The sequence below is a fragment of the Bos javanicus genome, chromosome 14, assembly GCF_032452875.1.
Source record: "Bos javanicus breed banteng chromosome 14, ARS-OSU_banteng_1.0, whole genome shotgun sequence".
NCBI lineage: Eukaryota > Metazoa > Chordata > Mammalia > Artiodactyla > Bovidae > Bos > Bos javanicus.
In genome coordinates this window covers 52,414,723-52,433,540 of record NC_083881.1, presented here as the reverse complement: position 1 = coordinate 52,433,540, position 18,818 = coordinate 52,414,723, and the positions used below count along the sequence as shown (strand labels likewise).

Genomic DNA, 18,818 nt, shown 5'->3' with positions numbered 1-18,818 from the left:
AGAAACAACCCAATCAAAAATTAGGAAAAAGACCTAAACAGACATTTCTCCAAAGAAGACGTACAGATGGCAAAAACACATGAAAAGATGCTCAACATTGCTCATTGTTAGGGAAATGAAAATTAAAACCACAATGAACTATCACCTCACACTGGTCAGAATGGCCCTCATCAAAAAGTCTACAAGCAGTAAATGCTGGAGTAGGTGTGGAGAAAGGCAACGTTCTTGCACTGTTGGTGGGAATGCAAATTGATACAGCCACCATGGAAGACGATATGGAAATTCCTTAAAAAACTAGGAATAAAACCAGGATATGACCCAGCAATCCTACTCCTAGGCATAGTGGGATTTCCCCGAGGAAACCAAAATTGAAAGAGACACATGTGCCACATTGTTCATTGGAGCACTACTTACAATAATTAGAACATGGAAGCAACCTAGATGTCCATCGACAGATGAATGGATAAAGATGTTTTGGTACATATACAAAATGGAATATTACTCAGCCATAAAATGGAACACAGTAAAATCAATTCTGATGAGGTGAATGAACCTAGAACCTATTATACAGAGTGAAGTGAGTCAGAAAGTCAAAGATACATATCATTTTCCAATGCACATATACACAATCTAGAAAAATGGTACTGAAGAATTTATTTACAGGGCAGCAATGGAGAAACAGACATGGAGAATACTTATGGACATGGGGAGAGGGGAGGAGAGGGTGAGATATATGGCAAGAGTAACATGGAAACTTACATTACCATATGTAAAACAGATAGCCAATGGGAATTTGCTGTATGACTCAGGAAACACAAACGGGGCTCTGTATCAACCTAGAGCAGTGAGATGGGGAGGGAGATGGGAGGGAGGTTCCAAAGGGAGGGGATATGTGTATACATATGGCTGATCCATGTTGAAGTTTGACAGAAAACAACAAAATTCTGTAAAGCTATTATCCTTCAAAAAAATTTAAAAATAAACTTTTTATAATGTTATAAACATATATGTCTTCCTGGAAAAAAGTCAAATGAAAAGACTGCAATTATTCACACTCCTGATCATTGTGATCATTTGTATTTTATTTCTTTGCTTCAAAACATTTATGTTTATATTTGGAATAAACAGAAAAATGGAAAGAGAAAACAGTGGTAAGAAAGAGTGGCTTTTGTTTTAAAAAACTAAAGTCTTCATATCATTAACTATGAACATAATTTTTAAAAATTACTTATAAATGCATAATAATTTCTAATGTAATCCCAGATCAGTGAATATTTATGCTGCTTACACATTGTTAACTAGTGATATATTTTTCATCATACACTAATAGTTCATAATGTGAAAAGCACATGTCAAGTACTTCTCTATTGATTATTTCCTTTGGATAACCTATTGAGAAGAATTACTAGGTGAAAAATACTGATTTCGTTTACTTAATAACAGCATATCTTTAAATGTAAAATTTGGTTTTTGTCTGGTCTAATTGATTTCTGTTGAAATTATAGATGCTATTTTATCAATAAACTTCAAATGACATTTTATAAAGCTTCAATAAAGATTCCTAGGAAAACATATACTGATAAAAAGTAAAGAGAAATTCATTATTGATATTGTGAATAGTTTCTGGTCATTTCATCAAGAAATGTCCAAGTTTTCCATTATATTAAACTGACCTAATATGGAGTCTTCAAATTAACTCCATCAAATTCTGAATATTCTGAAGACAAATATTGATGCCACATAACCCATATCACCTCTATACTCCTTAATCTTATTCAGTAGGCTAGTCAAATATTTGCTTTTAATGCCATAGGAGTCAATTTTAACAGAAAAAGAGTGAAAGCTTATAGAAATGAACATAGTTACCACATAGAATTATGTGACTTCTATGTATACTTTTAAAAAATTATTAATAGCTTGACAAAACTTTAATTTACCTCAATAAGATCTATGTGTTTCCTATATTTATCCACTAGACATTATACTTCATACTAGAGTAGTATGTGAATGTTTAATGTTAGAAAATATCTACTGTGTTAACATTAATTAATGATATTTTTCTATTTATACTCAGTCTTTCCTTTTAGGGATTTCTTCTTAGAAATGTTTCTTCTTTATGTTGCTATTTCATAACTAACATCCAACTCCAGCCCTTAATTTTCATTGCCAATCACTCAAGAGAAAGTTTTATTCCCTGTACCATGAAGCATGGTTCTAAACCTAGTATGCTAGTAGCATTCAAAAAATGTGTAAACACAGGTGGGAAAATGCCACACCTTTATCTTCACTGTTCTCACTAAAATATAGTATTTCCTTCAGTAAAAAGCTGGGTAAAAATAATCTCTGACTTTTGTCCCCTATAAAAATCACAGATATTTTATGTCATGTTAAATACTATGAATATATCAAAAAATTGCTTATGATACTCTTTAAAATTACAGAAATTATTAGCCCCACTACTTAAAGTATCAGTAGAGAAGTATATTAATATCTCTCTATAAGTATATATTCATATATATGTATGTTAGTATACATTTACTAGAATATTTGAAAATATTTAAAATTTTTTTATTATCATTAATTTCCTTTTTATTTCTTCTTATGTACTTAAAATCTTTGTTCAAAAAAGGGTGCCATAAACTAGAAAAGTCTTGGTTTAAAAATAAAGAGATCGGGGTACTTGCTCTATAATAAAAGTGAAGTCACTCAGTTGTGTCCGACTCTGCGACCCCGTGGATTATAGCCCACCAGGCTCCTCCATCCATGGGATTCTCCAGGCAAGAATATTGGAGTGGGTTGCCATTGCTCTGTTAATTGGCTTACTGGGATTACAAAGCAATCAAATGACATTTTCCAGTAACACATTTCTTTCTAATAAGTTCCTTCAGGAGACACAAAATTTAACTAAATGATATGAAGAAAAGACTTACTAAGAAGCCCTTTTGGTTTATTTTAATTCACAATGTGGAGGTGGGTTGATATTTTTCTCTATGTATATGTATCTCATTGATCCTGTCAAAGCATTTGGGATTATCCCTATTTTCATATGTATGCAAATACTTATAAACAGGATTTGGATCTTATGAGAGTTTAAGCACAGATTTCTTGTTTTTTGTTTGCAATGCAACTTATAGCTATGAATTTGAACGTGTAGAATATACTTCTTTTTCAGGACTAATAAAATTATTACACATGGGAACTTATTAAAAGTTGGGAATGTATCTAGCCCGTGTTCACTAGCTCTATTGCTTTGTATTCTAAAGAATGAAATCTAATGTCCAGTGGCTGTTCTACTCTCCAGTAACTTTTAAATCTGCTTTAAAGTACTTTAGAATATCAAGCTCATGAAAGTAATCAAAGAAAGATATTTCTCAGGTTTTTACACATGTATATCTTTTGAGATTCTTATTCCCTTTCCTCCAAAGTCATCCTAAAAAAAAAAAAAAAAAAAGAGCAAGAGAGAGAAAGAGAAGCAAATCAATATTTCTTTCAGTCAAGTTTCAAACTTCTCATTTTTAATTATTTCCTAGACTTATGAGCTTCTATACTTTTATAGAGGTTTTCTTTCACCTTCCTTTAACAATGTCTATCTTACTTTTATAGATATTTATAGATTAGTACTTTGACAGCAAATATATTCTCATTCTCTTTAAGGGACACTCATATAGATATGTTTACTGACTGCTTTAGCTAACGTTATTGCTTTTTTTCTTCTCTCACATAAGCGAAAAGGACAGGTGAAATAAATCTGACCTTTGGTTTATGCCCACAGTAATTTTCATTAGAATCCATTATCAAGAGATCCTGAGTGGAACCTACAGCTTTAATGTTCTTAAATATAAGAGAAACTCAAGAAGGCTCTTTTAAGTTACTTCCTTAATTGAAATAGAATAACAGAGTAGAACTGAAATGTTCTGATCAAAAAAAGAAAAAAAAACTATGTTCCTTTACTAAATTATCAAGCTATACATTTTAAATATCTCACAATTATTAATTATACTTCAATACAGCTAGGAAATGGAGAAGGCAATGGCACCCCACTCCAGTACTCTTGCCTGGAAAATCCCATGGACGGAGGGGCCTGGTGGGCTGCAGTCCATGGGGTCGCTAGGAGTCAGACACGACTGAGTGACTTCACTTTGACTTTTCACTTTCATGCATTGGAGAAGGAAATGACAACCCACTCCAGTGTTCTTGCCTGGAGAATCCCAGGGACGGGGGAGCCCGGTGGGCTGGTGGGAGCCATCTATGGGGTCGCACAGAGTCGGACACGACTGAAGCGACTTAGCAGCAGCAGCAGAGCTAGGAAAAAGATAAAAGTAAAGTGACTTCCACTAAAATAATTTTTGAGGGGGTTAAAAAGATAAACAGAAAAATTTTTAAATGAGAATTAATAATAAAAAGGCTAAAAAGGATAAGACATGTAAAAGAGGAAAGGATGCTAAGAAAAGCATCAATAGATAGAACTGCCTTATGATCCAGCAACCCCACTGCTGGGCATACACACTGAGGAAACCAGAAGGGAAAGAGACACGTGTACCCCAATGTTCATCGCAGCACTGTTTATAATAGCCAAGACGTGGAAGCAACCTAGATGTCCATCAGCAGATGAATGGATAAGAAAGCTGTGGTACATATACACAATGGAGTATTACTCTGCCATTAAAAAGAATACATTTGAATCAGTTCTAATGAGGTGGATGAAACTGGAGCCTATTATACAGAGTGAAGTAAGCCAGAAGGAAAAACATAAATACAGTATACTAACGCATATATATGGAATTTAGAAAGATGGTAACAATAACCCGGTGTACGAGATAGCAAAAGAGACACTGATGTATAGAACAGTGTTATGGACTCTGTGGGAGAGGGAGAGGGTGGGAAGATGTGGGAGAATGGCAATGAAACATGTAAAATATCATGTAGGAAACGAGTTGCCAGTCCAGGTTCGATGCATGATGCTGGATGCTTGGGGCTGGTCTACTGAGACGGCCCAGAGGGATGGTATGGGGAGGGAGGAGGGAGGAGGGTTCGGGATGGGGAATACATGTATACCTGTGGCGGATTCATTTTGATATTTGGCAAAACTAATACAATTATGTAAAGTTTAAAAATAAAATAAAATTGGAAGAATAAAAAAAAAAAAAAGAAAAAAAAAAAAGAAAAGCATCAATAGAAAGAAAAATTTAAAAGTTGAAAAATAAAAAGGGAAAAAAAGAAAACACAGGAGGAATAAACATATAGACAAATAACAACAAGAGAAAATGCAGACAATATGAAGTGAATTAAAGGTGGAGATAATACAGTTAATGAAGTTAAAACAGAAACTGCAATATATCAAGAAGCAATTATTTCTAAAATAAAAGCAAAATAACAGTAATAGACTCGTAAAGACTGGAGATTCAGGTCTTGACATATAAAGACAATGTGTTCTGTAAAAAAGAGTTATCTAACAAAGTTGAATTTCAATAGCTTGTGATTTGAACTTTATAGAAATGATAAATCTCTTGAGTACAAAACTTTACATGTTTCATCCTGGAAATATAGATTTGTTTGTGAATATTAGTTTAATGTAGCAATTTAAAAGGTTATTGGGTTCATACCTAGGAAGCATGCTTAAGATAAATATCTCTAAGAAATTTACTATAGAAATACTAGAAATCATCAGTTATATATAATTTTAGATACTATGTATTGTTAAAATATTGACACTTAAGGTAAATTCTAAGATGAGGTTTTTATGATACTATTATGCTTACTGAGAATGTTTACTTTTAAGAGTATTATACGTGGGAACTACAGAACATGAAAAAAATACCCATATTTCATTATTATGTTTTGAACTAAGTATATGCAGTTTCAGAACTTTATTATATCAGCAAATAAAGAAGGGCTGCTCATTCCTTTTAATAACCACTGCACCGACAATTTTGAAAAGAATAGACATTTTACAAAAGCAATTATCCACTTTTATTTGTTTACATTGCACTGAAAATTTACATCATACTTTTACAAAGTTTTTTTTTTCATAAAAATATACTTCTTTACAAAAGTGTATGCATTAATATAAGAGGAGTAGCCAGTTGCAGAAGAAACATTGTTTAAACAAGATCTTAAATGTATTAACCTTAACATTAATGAATGAATTGTTGTTATTGCAGTCATTTGAATAAACAAGAATAAATAACTGATGGAATAAAATTTAAAACAGCATCCTGTCAGTAGAGTACAATGTTGGGAAAATTATATGAATTTCCAAAACAATGTATTTCAAAGTGGTTTACAAGAAATTCACTACATTTGTAGAGATAGATCCAAGCAGCACTCTGGGTGCAATGATTTCTCGTAGGCACTCTGTCTCATGATACAAAAAGCCGAGACTGTTTACAACTTTATCCATATTTGAAAGGGACAACAATGAAGTGTTTACACCGGGTACATAATTTATCCAGTGAAGTAAAACATGCTATTAAAGGAAGACTATGACCTGTTAAATCAAAATGCTGGCATTTCTGTGATACGGTTGTAAATAACTTGCAAATACATACCTTAATGACTATGAAAGAAACCTGTCATATCTGGAAGCTGCTTCTTAAGGATAAGAGAATAGAAATTTTTAAATATATAAAAATTTGGTAAATCCACAACTTTAGGAAATAAATTTATATTGGTTATTTGAAAGTAATTTTACTTTTACTCATTTTGATTTAGGCAATGGTCCAAAATATATGTTTAACTCACTGTTAACTAAAAAGTTTAACAAGTTTATACTTCTAACTCACTGTTAGGTAAAAGTTCAAAGCAATATTAAATAAATTTGAACATTCAGCTGGAAGGAAAAACAGATAATTATAAACTAAATAAGTAGACTGATAGGTTCTATTTGGTCTTGCAAAAATATTAGAAAGAATGGTAAAGAATGGTAAGTTCGGTATCTCAGATACCGAATCTCAGATACTGCAAAATCATGATTATTATAGACAGTTTTTGCCAGCTAAGGTTGTTTCTGAGGGACAAAAAAGATTGAAGCAAGGAGTTAAACACTTACCCCATGGCTCACTGAATAATATTGGTTACAACATAATGAGGGAAATCAGGAAGATAGCATGATGAGCTTGCCATTTACAGAAACTATGACAACCAGTCTAAAAAAAGGTAGCAGTATGATACTGAAGAAAACAACCAGAAAGCATCAAATCAGAGTGGGCACTCTTATCTCATCTGTGACATAAATTAGCTCATAAACATTTCAGGGCATGACTCAATCTGAAATAACCAGGGAAATGAAGAAAACAAGGACTCAATTAAAAGGAAGGAACAGCTGATAGAGTGGTGAAAAATACAGACTTACGGGCGTGATACAGCTCATGACAGTTAAAGAGAAGTCAGTGATCTATTGACTCTTGTAAGTATAGCTCTTATTTTCTACCCTATATCATTTTTTTAAACCCAGTCCCTCTAATATAGTTTATAAAGCACAGAAATACTGATAGTGGATGCTCCTCCAATATATGCAAATAAGTTTATGTTTTAGAATAATCTCCTTTTTAAAAAAAGCAAATAAACTGTGAGTAAGCACTCTCAGAGTGCAGCCAAATTTCTGTAAAATTCTCCATGGTAAACATGAAGAAGAATTATGGTCCAGTTTATGAAAAAACACTCTTCTCTATCATTCCACAGGAAAAGGTGACCCAGCAAGTCCTGATAAGTGTGCTTTGATTTGTTTGTCAGTGAACTAAGTGTGCACTGTTTTGTGTGTCGATTTCCAAGCTTCTGAAGAAGGCCAAAGCTGCCACGTTATACCATTGTGCAGACTGTGTTCAAGTTGGGATCGAACCGTACTGCCTTCCCTTCCACTGACTTTGTGTTGGTGTCATACATGGGATTTTCAAAAGCTGCTTGGCCATTGTTATTTTCATGAACTGAACATCCTGTATACTGGGTTTTGGGTGCAGTCCTGTAGATGAGAACACTAATTAGTTATACATTAACTTTTTTCCAGAAACAGCAGAATAGAACTCAAACACAATATATCAATACTTGAGTTATCACTGTTAATGGATAATATAACTTGAAAATATTGAGAAACCACAATTCATCAAATTTGAATAATTTACCTGTCACTTTTAAATCATGAATGACTTTTATTATTTACATACAATATATATTTATAAATGGTACCAATATGAGTAATATAAGTATAAATAAATATTATGGCTAGTCTTATAAATTTTCTTATGAGATAATGTTATCATAAATGATCATGTAAAATATAGCTAAATTATGATGATGATGAATTCAAATCTCATTACTATTCATTCCTCAAGTATTTATTGAGCATCCATTACATGCTAGGCATGACCCTAGGCATTGGATATATAATTTTTCTTTTTTACAAAAAACATACAAACTCATTACTCTCATATTACAAGGACAGCAATGAACAAATTAAAAATAAACAAGAAAAACGAAACAAGATAATGAAAATTGTTTTGCTGAAAAGGAAAATGGTTGATATGACCAGAAGTAACTGGGAGCCATATTAGGAGAGGTAATAAAGAAAATAAGGAAGTAAAATTTAATCTGAGACTTGAATGACAATAAGGAGTTCATTCTGAGGTAATAAGAAGGGAGTCCCAAGAAAAGCAGACATCTGATACTGACACCTAGTTTTGGAAAGTGCTTAGAGTATCCCAGAAACATAAATACTCAATTGGCTTAAAATTATATACATTAGAACAAGTAAACTCAAAATCTCAAAGACAAAATGACTAACTACACTGATATATCATGTCATGAAATAGTTTCCAGAGTTCCTGATAACTGAATATTTGCTATTAGTTAACAAAACACATGGAATCTAAGCTGGCTGGTATAAGGTGTTCATTTTGAATCCCTCCTTTATTTTTTGTCTCACTTTTGACTAATGTTTATTTCTAGTTTCTCTTTCCCACATCCTACAGCATAATTTGCTGACATTTGTAAATCAAATGATAAAAAATCAAATTGCAAAAAAATCATTTGTAAATAAAATTATAATTTTACATGTAAATCAAATGATCAAAGGCATACTTGAGTTTGAGCAAACTCTGGGAGATAGTGAAAGACAGGGAAGCCTGGTGTGCTGTACTCCACAGGGTCGCAAAAGTTGGACAAAACTTAGGGACTGAACAACAGCAACAAAAGCATACTTACCCCTATGTGTTCCTCAAATTTAACTCCTAAAAAGGCCTTAAAATAATTCTCTTTTGCTTACAACAAATAACAAAATTTCAACTACTTATTTTATTATAATTTGTATTTGCCACTCTGTGATTGTCCTATCCTTAGCACATTTTCTGAATTTTTCTCTGTATTAAAAATTGTCAGGGATTTGTATGATAACATTTTAAAAAATCTATCTAAAATTGCTTTCAATAGCATCATCTATATATACATATATAGTTATATAATGTAAATTATATTGCTTACAACTTGCTCTTGCCAGGTGCATAATTCTAATCGATCACATTCATCTCTCTTTTTTAAACTAGATTCACAATAAAAACAGAAGCAACATCATTTCCTTCTAATTAGGTAAGGATCACAAAGATTTAAAAGATTTGTTTCTGCAAATATTAAGAAACAACTTTAAGGAAAATAACATCAAACTTTAGAAAAGTTTATACTATCAATAAAAATTAACTTAAAACTAATCAATGTTCTAAACATAAGAGCAAAATCTATAAAATACTTAGGAGAAAACACATAGGTAAACCTTCATGACCTTGCATTTGGCAATGGTCTCTTAGGTATAATACTAAGAGCAAAGTAACAGAAGAAAAAAGAAATAAATTGGACTTCATAAAAATGAAAAATTTGGTATATCAAAGGATACTATCAAGAAACTGTAACTACAACCCACGGAAAGAGAAATATTTGCAAAGCATGTATCTGAAAAGGGTTTAGTATCCAGAATATATGGAGAACTCTTATACCTCAAAAATAAGACAAATTAGTCAATTTTAAAAATGGGCAAAGAATTTGAATAGGTATTTCTTCAAAGAATGTAGACAAATGACTAGCAGACACATGAAAAACGCCCAATATAATTAGTAATTAGGGAAATGCAGATCAATATCACAACGAAATACAGTTCACTAGGATGGTTAAATGAAAATGAAATCACTCAGTCGTGTCCAACTCTTTGTGACCCCGTGGACTGCAACCTATCAGGCCCTTTTCTGTCCATGGGATTTTCTAGGCAAGAATACTTTTGTGGGTTGCCATTTCCTTCTCCAGGGAATCCTCCTAACCCACGGATTGAACCCAGGTCTCCTGCATTGCAGGTAGACGCTTTACCATCTGAGCCACCAGGGAAACCATATTAAATGTGGTTAAATGAAGGAAAAAGGTTAAATGAAGGATTACCATATAATCCAAGAATTTCATTCTTGAATGCATACTCAAAAAACTGAAACAGGCGTCTGAACAAAACTTGTACACAGATGTGTATAGCAGCACTGTTCACAGTAGCCCAAACATAGGAATAATCCAAATATCCATCAGCTGATGAATGGACATATTTAAACATAACATATTCAAACATACAATGGAATATTATTCAGCCACATAGTCAATAATATGTAGATGTGTAGTATGATAAGGATAACCTTGAAAACACTATATTATATTTAAGAAGCCAGATACAAAATGTCACATATTGTATGATTCCATATATATATAATATCCAGAAGGTGAACCAAAGTAATTACCTGAGACAGGGGTAGGAGGAGTAGGGAGTGACTGTTTAGTGGGTACAGTTTCCTTTTAGGCTGATGGTTTTGTGACATTGTGAGTATACTAAATGTCACTGAATTGTATATCTACAATGGTTTAAATCATTTTATATGCATTTTACCACAATAATAAAAAATGATTAGCATAGCTAGCTTTATAAATAAATTTAGTGATGATTTTTATCATTAACAACATCTGATATTGACAAGGCTTGAACAACTGCTAATGCACAATTGTTACAAATTTGCATAATATTAATTAAATCATTCTTAGATAATACAGACTGGCATTTATAATAATGATATTAGATTTGATTAAAAAAATTAGGTATTCAATTAGTTATCTGGTTACCAGCATACTTTCTTCTTCTTCTTTTTTTTTTTTTTTGCCTTTTTTTGTTTCCTTAATAAGTGATGGTCTCAAATAGTGGATTAACTGCATACTAAAGCCCTTCATCAAGATGTTGTAATGGACATAGCAAAGAGGGGTCAACTGATAATCTATACAGTCATATGTGAGATATATAACAAATATAACATACTAACTGCATCATTTTCTAAAAGCAACAGAAGATAAATGAGAAGACTAGAAGATTTTATCATCTGTCAGCCTGGGTAAAATCTGTCAGTACTGTCATGTAAACTAAGAAGTTTAAACATAAACTTCTTCCTTGTTCTCTAAAGACACGTGGCAGCAGATATCACCTGTTCATTTTAAACCTTAACTTAGATTTTGTAAACTATAGTTTCAGCACGGATAGTATAAAAATAACATACAATTAGTTACATTCCAGAAAATTGACAGACAAAAAGGAGAAAGAATAAAGTTGAATGTTTGCACAACTCAACAGAGCGATTTTAGTTGTGTGTATATTGGGGTGATGGGATGATGGGCAGAGGAAATAATGGTTTTAACAAACTGTGGTTATATTTGCTACAACAACTCAGACCAAAAACAAAACAAAACAAAACAAAACAGAAGTTAGAATTTGAATTGGAGAGTAAAAAGAACATAAAATATAGATTTGGGAAACATTTTATACTTAACATCAATAAACTTACCTTTGTTTATAGAGATAAAATCCAAATCCTGCAAATATAAGTGCAAAAAAAGGCACCAGAATAGCAATGGCCACGGAACTACTATTTGTACCATGAGGTTGATTTGAAGAATTTGAGCCTTCTGACATATTCAGTCCTATAAAAGGAAAAAAATAACATACAAATAAAAAATTAGGTCTCTTTTATCAACTTGATATTTTTTAGAAACCAATTAATTTATTCCTTGCTCAAGATATTTATCTACTTGGAAATACAAAAATAATTCACAAAACTCCTTCATTTCCACACAATTTTACACAACACCTACTATGTATATTTTTCCAGGAAAGGATACAGAATGAACAATAAGCTCAGTCTCTGAACTTTAGTTAATAACAACTGTAGGAAGAATACAGAGCCATAAATAAGTGTATATATGAAGCATGAATTAATGTTAGGCATATCTGTATAGAAAAGATATGTGATAGGAAAAGGAGGCTAAAATGATAAACATTTGAAAAGGCATAAATATTATTCTAAAGAGCTCAAAATTTTCACCCACCTACAGTGAGGAAGAACTGAAGATGTGTAGGGGAAAAAACTGCTCAGTGGTTATATACAAGATTTTAAACAGTGACTAAGGTGAGATGGACTTGAGAGAGTCTGGTCTGAAAGCAGGAGTAGTTTGAAGACATCCCAGATAAAAATGGAAATTAAGATGGGAACTATAGCACTAGGAAGAGCATGAAAAGATAGATTTCCAGGAACATTTCATATTTCAAATAAACAGAAGTTAACTGTGTGGATGAAGGAAGAAGGGTGTAAGAAGGCATAGGATTTAGGAGTGTTCTCCTTGGGACTGAGTAAATGGTTATGACATTCAGTTCAGTTCAGTTGCTCAGTCATGTCCGACACTTTGCGACCCCATGAATCACAGCACGCCAGGCCTCCCTGTCCATCACCAACTCCCGGAGTTCACTCAGACTCACATCCATCAAGTCAGTGATGCCATCCAGCCATCTCATCCTCTGTTATCCCCTTCTCCTCCTACCCCCAATCCCTCCCAGCATCAGAGTCTTTTCCAATGAATCAACTCTTCGCATGAGGTGGCCAAAGTACTGGAGTTTCATCTTCAGCATCATTCCCTCCAAAGAAATCCCAGGGCTGATCTCCTTCAGAATGGACTGGTTGGATCTCCTTGCAGTCCAAGGGACTCTCAAGAGTCTTCTCCAACACCACAGTTCAAGAGCATCAATTCTTCGGCGCTCAGCCTTCTTCACAGTCCAACTCTCACATCCATACATGACCACTGGAAAAACCAGAGCCTTGACTAGATGGATGGTTGTTGGCAAAGTAATGTCTCTGCTTTTGAATATGCTATCTAGGTTGGTCATAACTTCTCTTCTAAGGAGTAAGCGTCTTTTAATTTCATGGCTGCAGTCACCATCTGCAGTGATTTTGGAGCCCAGAAAAATAAAGTCTGACACTGTTTCCACTGTTTCCCCATCTATTTCCCATGAAGTGCTGGGACTGGATGCCATGATCTTCGTTTTCTGAATGTTGAGCTTTAAGCCAATTTTTTCACTGTCCTCTTTCACTTTCATCAAGAGGCTTTTTCGTTCCTCTTCACTTTCTGCCACAAGGGTGGTGTCATCTGCATATGTGATGTTATTGATATTTCTCCCGGCAATCTTGATTCCAGCTTGTGCTTCTTCCAGTCCAGTGTTTCTCATGATGTATTCTGCATATAAATTAGATAAGCAGGGTGACAATATACAGCCTTGATGTACTCCTTTTCCTATTTGGAACCAGTCTGTTGTTCCATGTCCAGTTCTAATTGTTGCTTCCCACCTCTTGAAGAATATTCCACAGTTTATTGTGATCCTCACAAAGGTTTTGGCATAGACAATAAAGCAGAAATAGGTGTTTTTCTGGAACTCTCTTGCTTTTTTCCATGATCCAGCAGATGTTGGCAATTTGATCTCTGGTTCCTCTGCCTTTTCTAAAACCAGCTTGAACATCATGAAGTTCATGGTTCACATATTCCTGAAGCCTGGCTTGGAGAATTTTGAGCATTCCTTTACTAGCATGTGAGATGAGTGCAATTATGTGGTAGTTTGAGCGTTCTTTGGCATTGCCTTTCTTTGGGATTGGAATGAAAACTGACTTTTCCGGTCCTGTGACCACTGCTGAGTTTTCCAAATTTTCTGGCATATTGAGTGCAGCACTTTCACAGCATCATCTTTCAAAATTTGAAATAGCTCAACTGGAATTCCATCACCTCCACTAGCTTTGTTTGTAGTGATGCTTTCTAAGACCCACTTGACTTCACATCTAGGATGTCTGGCTCTAGGTGAGTGATCACACCGTCATGATTATCTCGGTCGTGAAGATCTTTTTTGTATAGTTCTTCTGCGTATTCTTGCCACCTCTTCTTAACATCTTCTGCTTCTGTTAGGTCCATACCATTTCTGCCCTTTATCGAGCCCATCTTTGCATGAAATGTTCCCTTGTTTCTCTAATTTTCTTGAAGAAATCTCTAGTCTTTCCCATTCTGTTGTTTTCCTCTATTTCTTTGCATTGATCGCTGAGGAAGGCTTTCTTATCTCTTCTTGCTATTCTTTGGAACTCTGCATTCAGATGCTTGTATCTTTTCTTTTCTACTTTGCTTTTTGCTTTTCTTCTTTTCACAGCTATTTGTAAGGCCTCCTCACACAGCCATTTTTCTTTTTTGCATTTCTTTTCCATGGGGATGATCTTGATCCCTGTCTCCTGTACAATGTCACAAACCTCAGTCCACATCAGGCACTCTATCTATCGGATCTAGGCCCTTAAATCTATTTCTCACTTCCATTGTATAATCATAAGGGATTTGATTTAGGTCATAAGGGATTTGATTCAGGTCACTAGACCTGAATGGTCTAGTGGTTTTCCCTACTTTCTTCAATGTCAGTCTGAACTTGTCAATAAGGAGTTCATGATCTGAGCCACAGTCAGCTCCTGGTCTTGTTTTTGTTGACTGTATAGAGCTTTTCCATCTTTGGCTGCAAAGAATATAATCAATCTGATTTCGGTGTCGACCATCTGGTGATGCCCATGTGTAGAGTCTTCTCTTGTGTTGTTAGAAGAGGGTGTTTGCTATGACCGGTGCATTTTCTTGGCAAAATTCAATTAGTCTTTGCCCTGCTTCATTCTGTATTCCAAGGCTAATTTGCCTGTTAGTCCAGGTGTTTCTTGACTTCCTACTTTTGCATTCCAGTCCCCTATAATGAAAAGGACATCTTTTTGGGTGTTAGTTCTAAAAGGTCTTGTAGGTCTTCATAGAACCGTTCAGCTTCAGCTTCTTCAGCATTACTGCTTGGGGCATAGACTTGGATTACTGTGATATTGAATGGTTGGTTTGCCTTGGAAACGAACAGAGATCATTCTGTCGTTTTTGAGATTGCATCCAAGTACTGCATTTCAGACTCTTTTGTTGACCATGATGGCTACTCCATTTCTTCTAAGGGATTCCTGCCCACAGTAGTAGATATAATGGTCATATGAGTTAAATTCATCCATTCCAGTCCATTTTAGTTCGCTGATTCCTAGAATGTTGACATTCACTCTTGCCATCTCTTGTTTGACCACTTCCAATTTGCCTTGATTCATGGACCTGACATTCCAGGTTCCTATGCAATATTGCTCTTTACAGCATCAGACCTTGCTTCTATCACCAGTCACATCCACAACTGGGTATTGTTTTTGCTTTGGCTCCATCCCTTCATTCTTTCTGGAGTTATTTCTCCACTGATCTCCAGTGTATTGGGCATGTACTGACCTGTGGAGTTCCTCTTTCAGTATCGTATAATTTTGCCTACATTAGCATAGCTAAAAGATGAGAAAAATGAGATTTGTCAATGTGTTGGCACAGGGACTATGGAAGAGAAATAAATAGCAAACTCTTTTTTCAGAAAAATAGTTTCTTTTTCTTCTTAATAGGTTCTGTCTTAGACATGCAGTGCTTGAGATGATTTGGGGAATATAATGTGAAAAAATCTTGTATTCAATTATACGACTGTGACAATGTACTATATTAGTGAATGTCTTCTACTGATTTTAAAACTAACAATTGTGGCAAGACATTATCTGAAATGACATCTCCTTATTATTGTTCATCTGGGGAAAGCTGATTTACTTTTTAAAAAAACATTCAACTATATCAAATGTTCAACTAAATCATGCTTTATTAACTATGCCAAAGCCTTTGACTGTGTGGATCACAGCTAATTGTGGAAAATTCTTCAAGAGAAGGGAATACGACTACCTGACCTGCCTCCTGAGAAATATGTATGCAGGTCAAGAAGCAACAGTTAGAACTGGACATGGAACAACAGACTGATTCCAAATCAGGAAAGGAGTATGTCAAGGCTGCATATTGTCACCCTGCTTATTTAAGTTATATGCAGAGCACATCATGTGGAATGCTGGGCTGGATGAAGCACAAGCTGGAATCAAGATTTCTGGGAGAAATATCAATAACTTCAGATATGCAGATAACACCTTATGGCAGAAAGTGAAGAAGAACTAAAGGGCCTCTTAATAAAAGTGAAAGAGGAGAATGAAGGGGCTTTTCAGAAATGAAGATTATGTATCCAGTACTATCACTTCATGGCAAATAGATGGGGAAACAATGGAAACAGTGAGAGACTTTGTTTTTTTTTGTAGGGGGTGTGCTCCAAAATCACTGCAGATGGTGACTGCATCCATGAAATTAAGACACTTGCTCCTTGGAAGAAAAGTTATGACAAACCTAGACAGTATATTAAATAGCAGAGACATTACTTTGGTCTATCTAGTCAAAGCTATGGTTTTTCCAGTAGTCACGTATGGATGTGAGAGTTGAACTATAAAGAAAGATGAGTGCTGAATAATTGATGCTTTTGAACTGTGGTATTGGAGAAGACTCTTGAGAGTCCCTTTGGTCTGCAAGGAGATCAATCCAAAAGGAATCCAGCCTGAATATTCATTGGAAGGACTGATGCTGAAGCTGAAATTCCAATACTTCTTCCACCTGATGCGAAGAACTGACTCCTTGGAAAAGACCCTGCTACTGGGAAAGACTGAAGGTGGGAGGAGAAGGGGACAACAGAGGATGAGATGGTTGGATGGTATCACCGACTCAGTGGATGTGAATTTGAGTAAACTCCGGGAGCTAGTAATGGACAGGGAAGCCTGGCGTGCTGCAGTCCATGGGGTCTCAAAGAATGGACATGACTGACAGACTGAACTGAACTGAAGTCATACCCTAGACAAGGTTAAAAATATTAGTACCATTTTGTATTTTAATTTTCCAGGGACTCAGAAAATTTACATAAAAGTTCAAAGCAATGGAATTTTAAAGATAAACATCAAGGAGTAGTTTTTAGAACATGGATTTACTATTTATGCATTACTACCACAATATAATAATGAGATACAGTATACTTTAGGAAAATTGTACACCAAAAGGTGTGTTAATAAATACATTCAAACAAGACTATTAAATATTTAGATATGTTTGAGAAGAGTTGGGAATAAAAATGACAAAACCCTGTACCTCCCACCACAGAAAATTTACATATCTGACTAGCACAAAGCCCCCACAATGGTTCACTCCTCAAAGTAATTTTCCCTTTCCAGATTCTATGAGTTTCTCAAAGTGCCACTACATTGGTTTTTTTTTTTTTTTTTGGCGGGGCAGTAAGAAAATTGCAAAGATATTCAAATGGAAGAGAAGCAATACAATTCTCATAAGATAAAATCATTCACAGTTTAAAATTTTATTTCAAATCTTTATCACTTTTTCTCCTTTTTACTTGCTTGAGGGAAAGGCAGTTTGTCATATTTATTAGAAATATGATGAAAAACTAAACACTGTATTGAGGTGGAACACAGAGAACCAATATTTTAAAGACTGTACTTATTTAGAAGGCTATCAAGTGTATCAATATATAGTCCTGACAATGCAAAGTTCAAAATGCAGTAAGTGTGCCTAATGTACAGAATCCATTATATTTTCTTATGATATCTTGAGTAATAAAGTACATGAAAATGAAAATGACTACATTACCTAGTCTTTGTAGTCCAAATTGCCCATAATCTTTACCCTGAATAAATCCTTGAAATACATAAGTAGCTCCATCAGGCTCAGCAGAAACCTAAAAATATTTATAAGTTTGATTAAACATAAAAGTTAGCCACAGATATATTTTCCCAGTCTTAGAAAATATTCAGACTTAATATAAAATGAATATTATGCACAATTCCTTCCTCCATATCTTCTGTGTAAAACAGAATATCATGCAAATTTACCATTATTAAAAATAAAATGAAAAATTTCATCTTTAATTAGGATACTGGAAATAAGGGGGATTAGTTATTAATATAATGATACAGATTTATAGATTTCTTTTAGGTGAAGAAACTGATTGTCAAGAAAAAGACCAAGGATATGATAAAACAGAATAAGGCAAGTAGTCAATTAAAAATTAAAATATAATACTGTACTTTGTAGATTCAATTACTGTTCAGCATACAGGCACAATTTTCTCCCTTCCCATTAACATTCATGAAAAGTGTATTCATTCTTCCTCAGTGAGTTGGATTTTGTCCTGTGACTTGCTTTGGCCAATGGAATGTGGGTGGAATTGACAATAAGTCAGTTCCAAGCCTAGGCCTTAAGAGGCATGTTTCCCATTATAAGTGAAAGAAACCATATAATCCATGGTCACAAAAGACCAGGGATTGTATGATTCATAAATATGAAAGCCTAGAACAGTGAAATCTAGACAGAAAATAGAGTTGTGGTTGCTGGGATTTGGGGGAGAAAGGAGGGGTGGATGGGTTGGGCGATAGGTAAAGGATATGGTTTCTTTTTGAGGTGATGGAAATATTCTAAAATCAACTGTGGTGATGGTTACACATCTGTAAATATAGTAAGAACTACTGAACTGTACACTTTAAATGAGTAGGGTACAT

At 34.3% G+C, this 18,818-nt stretch overlaps 1 protein-coding gene across 1 annotated transcript in view; it reads right to left on the bottom strand.

Moving 5' to 3' along the window:
• Positions 1–5,946: 5,946 nt before the first annotated feature.
• The window catches only part of CSMD3 (CUB and Sushi multiple domains 3), a 1,469,335-nt gene continuing 1,456,463 nt past the window's right edge, over positions 5,947–18,818 (bottom strand). The window contains exons 69-71 of the mRNA XM_061439111.1: positions 17,911–17,998; positions 11,841–11,976; positions 5,947–7,957 (exon numbers count right to left, since the gene is read on the bottom strand). Coding sequence (XP_061295095.1) covers positions 7,798–7,957; positions 11,841–11,976; positions 17,911–17,998 — 384 coding nt within the window. The 3' untranslated portion in view covers positions 5,947–7,797. The remainder of the gene's footprint in view (positions 7,958–11,840; positions 11,977–17,910; positions 17,999–18,818) is intronic.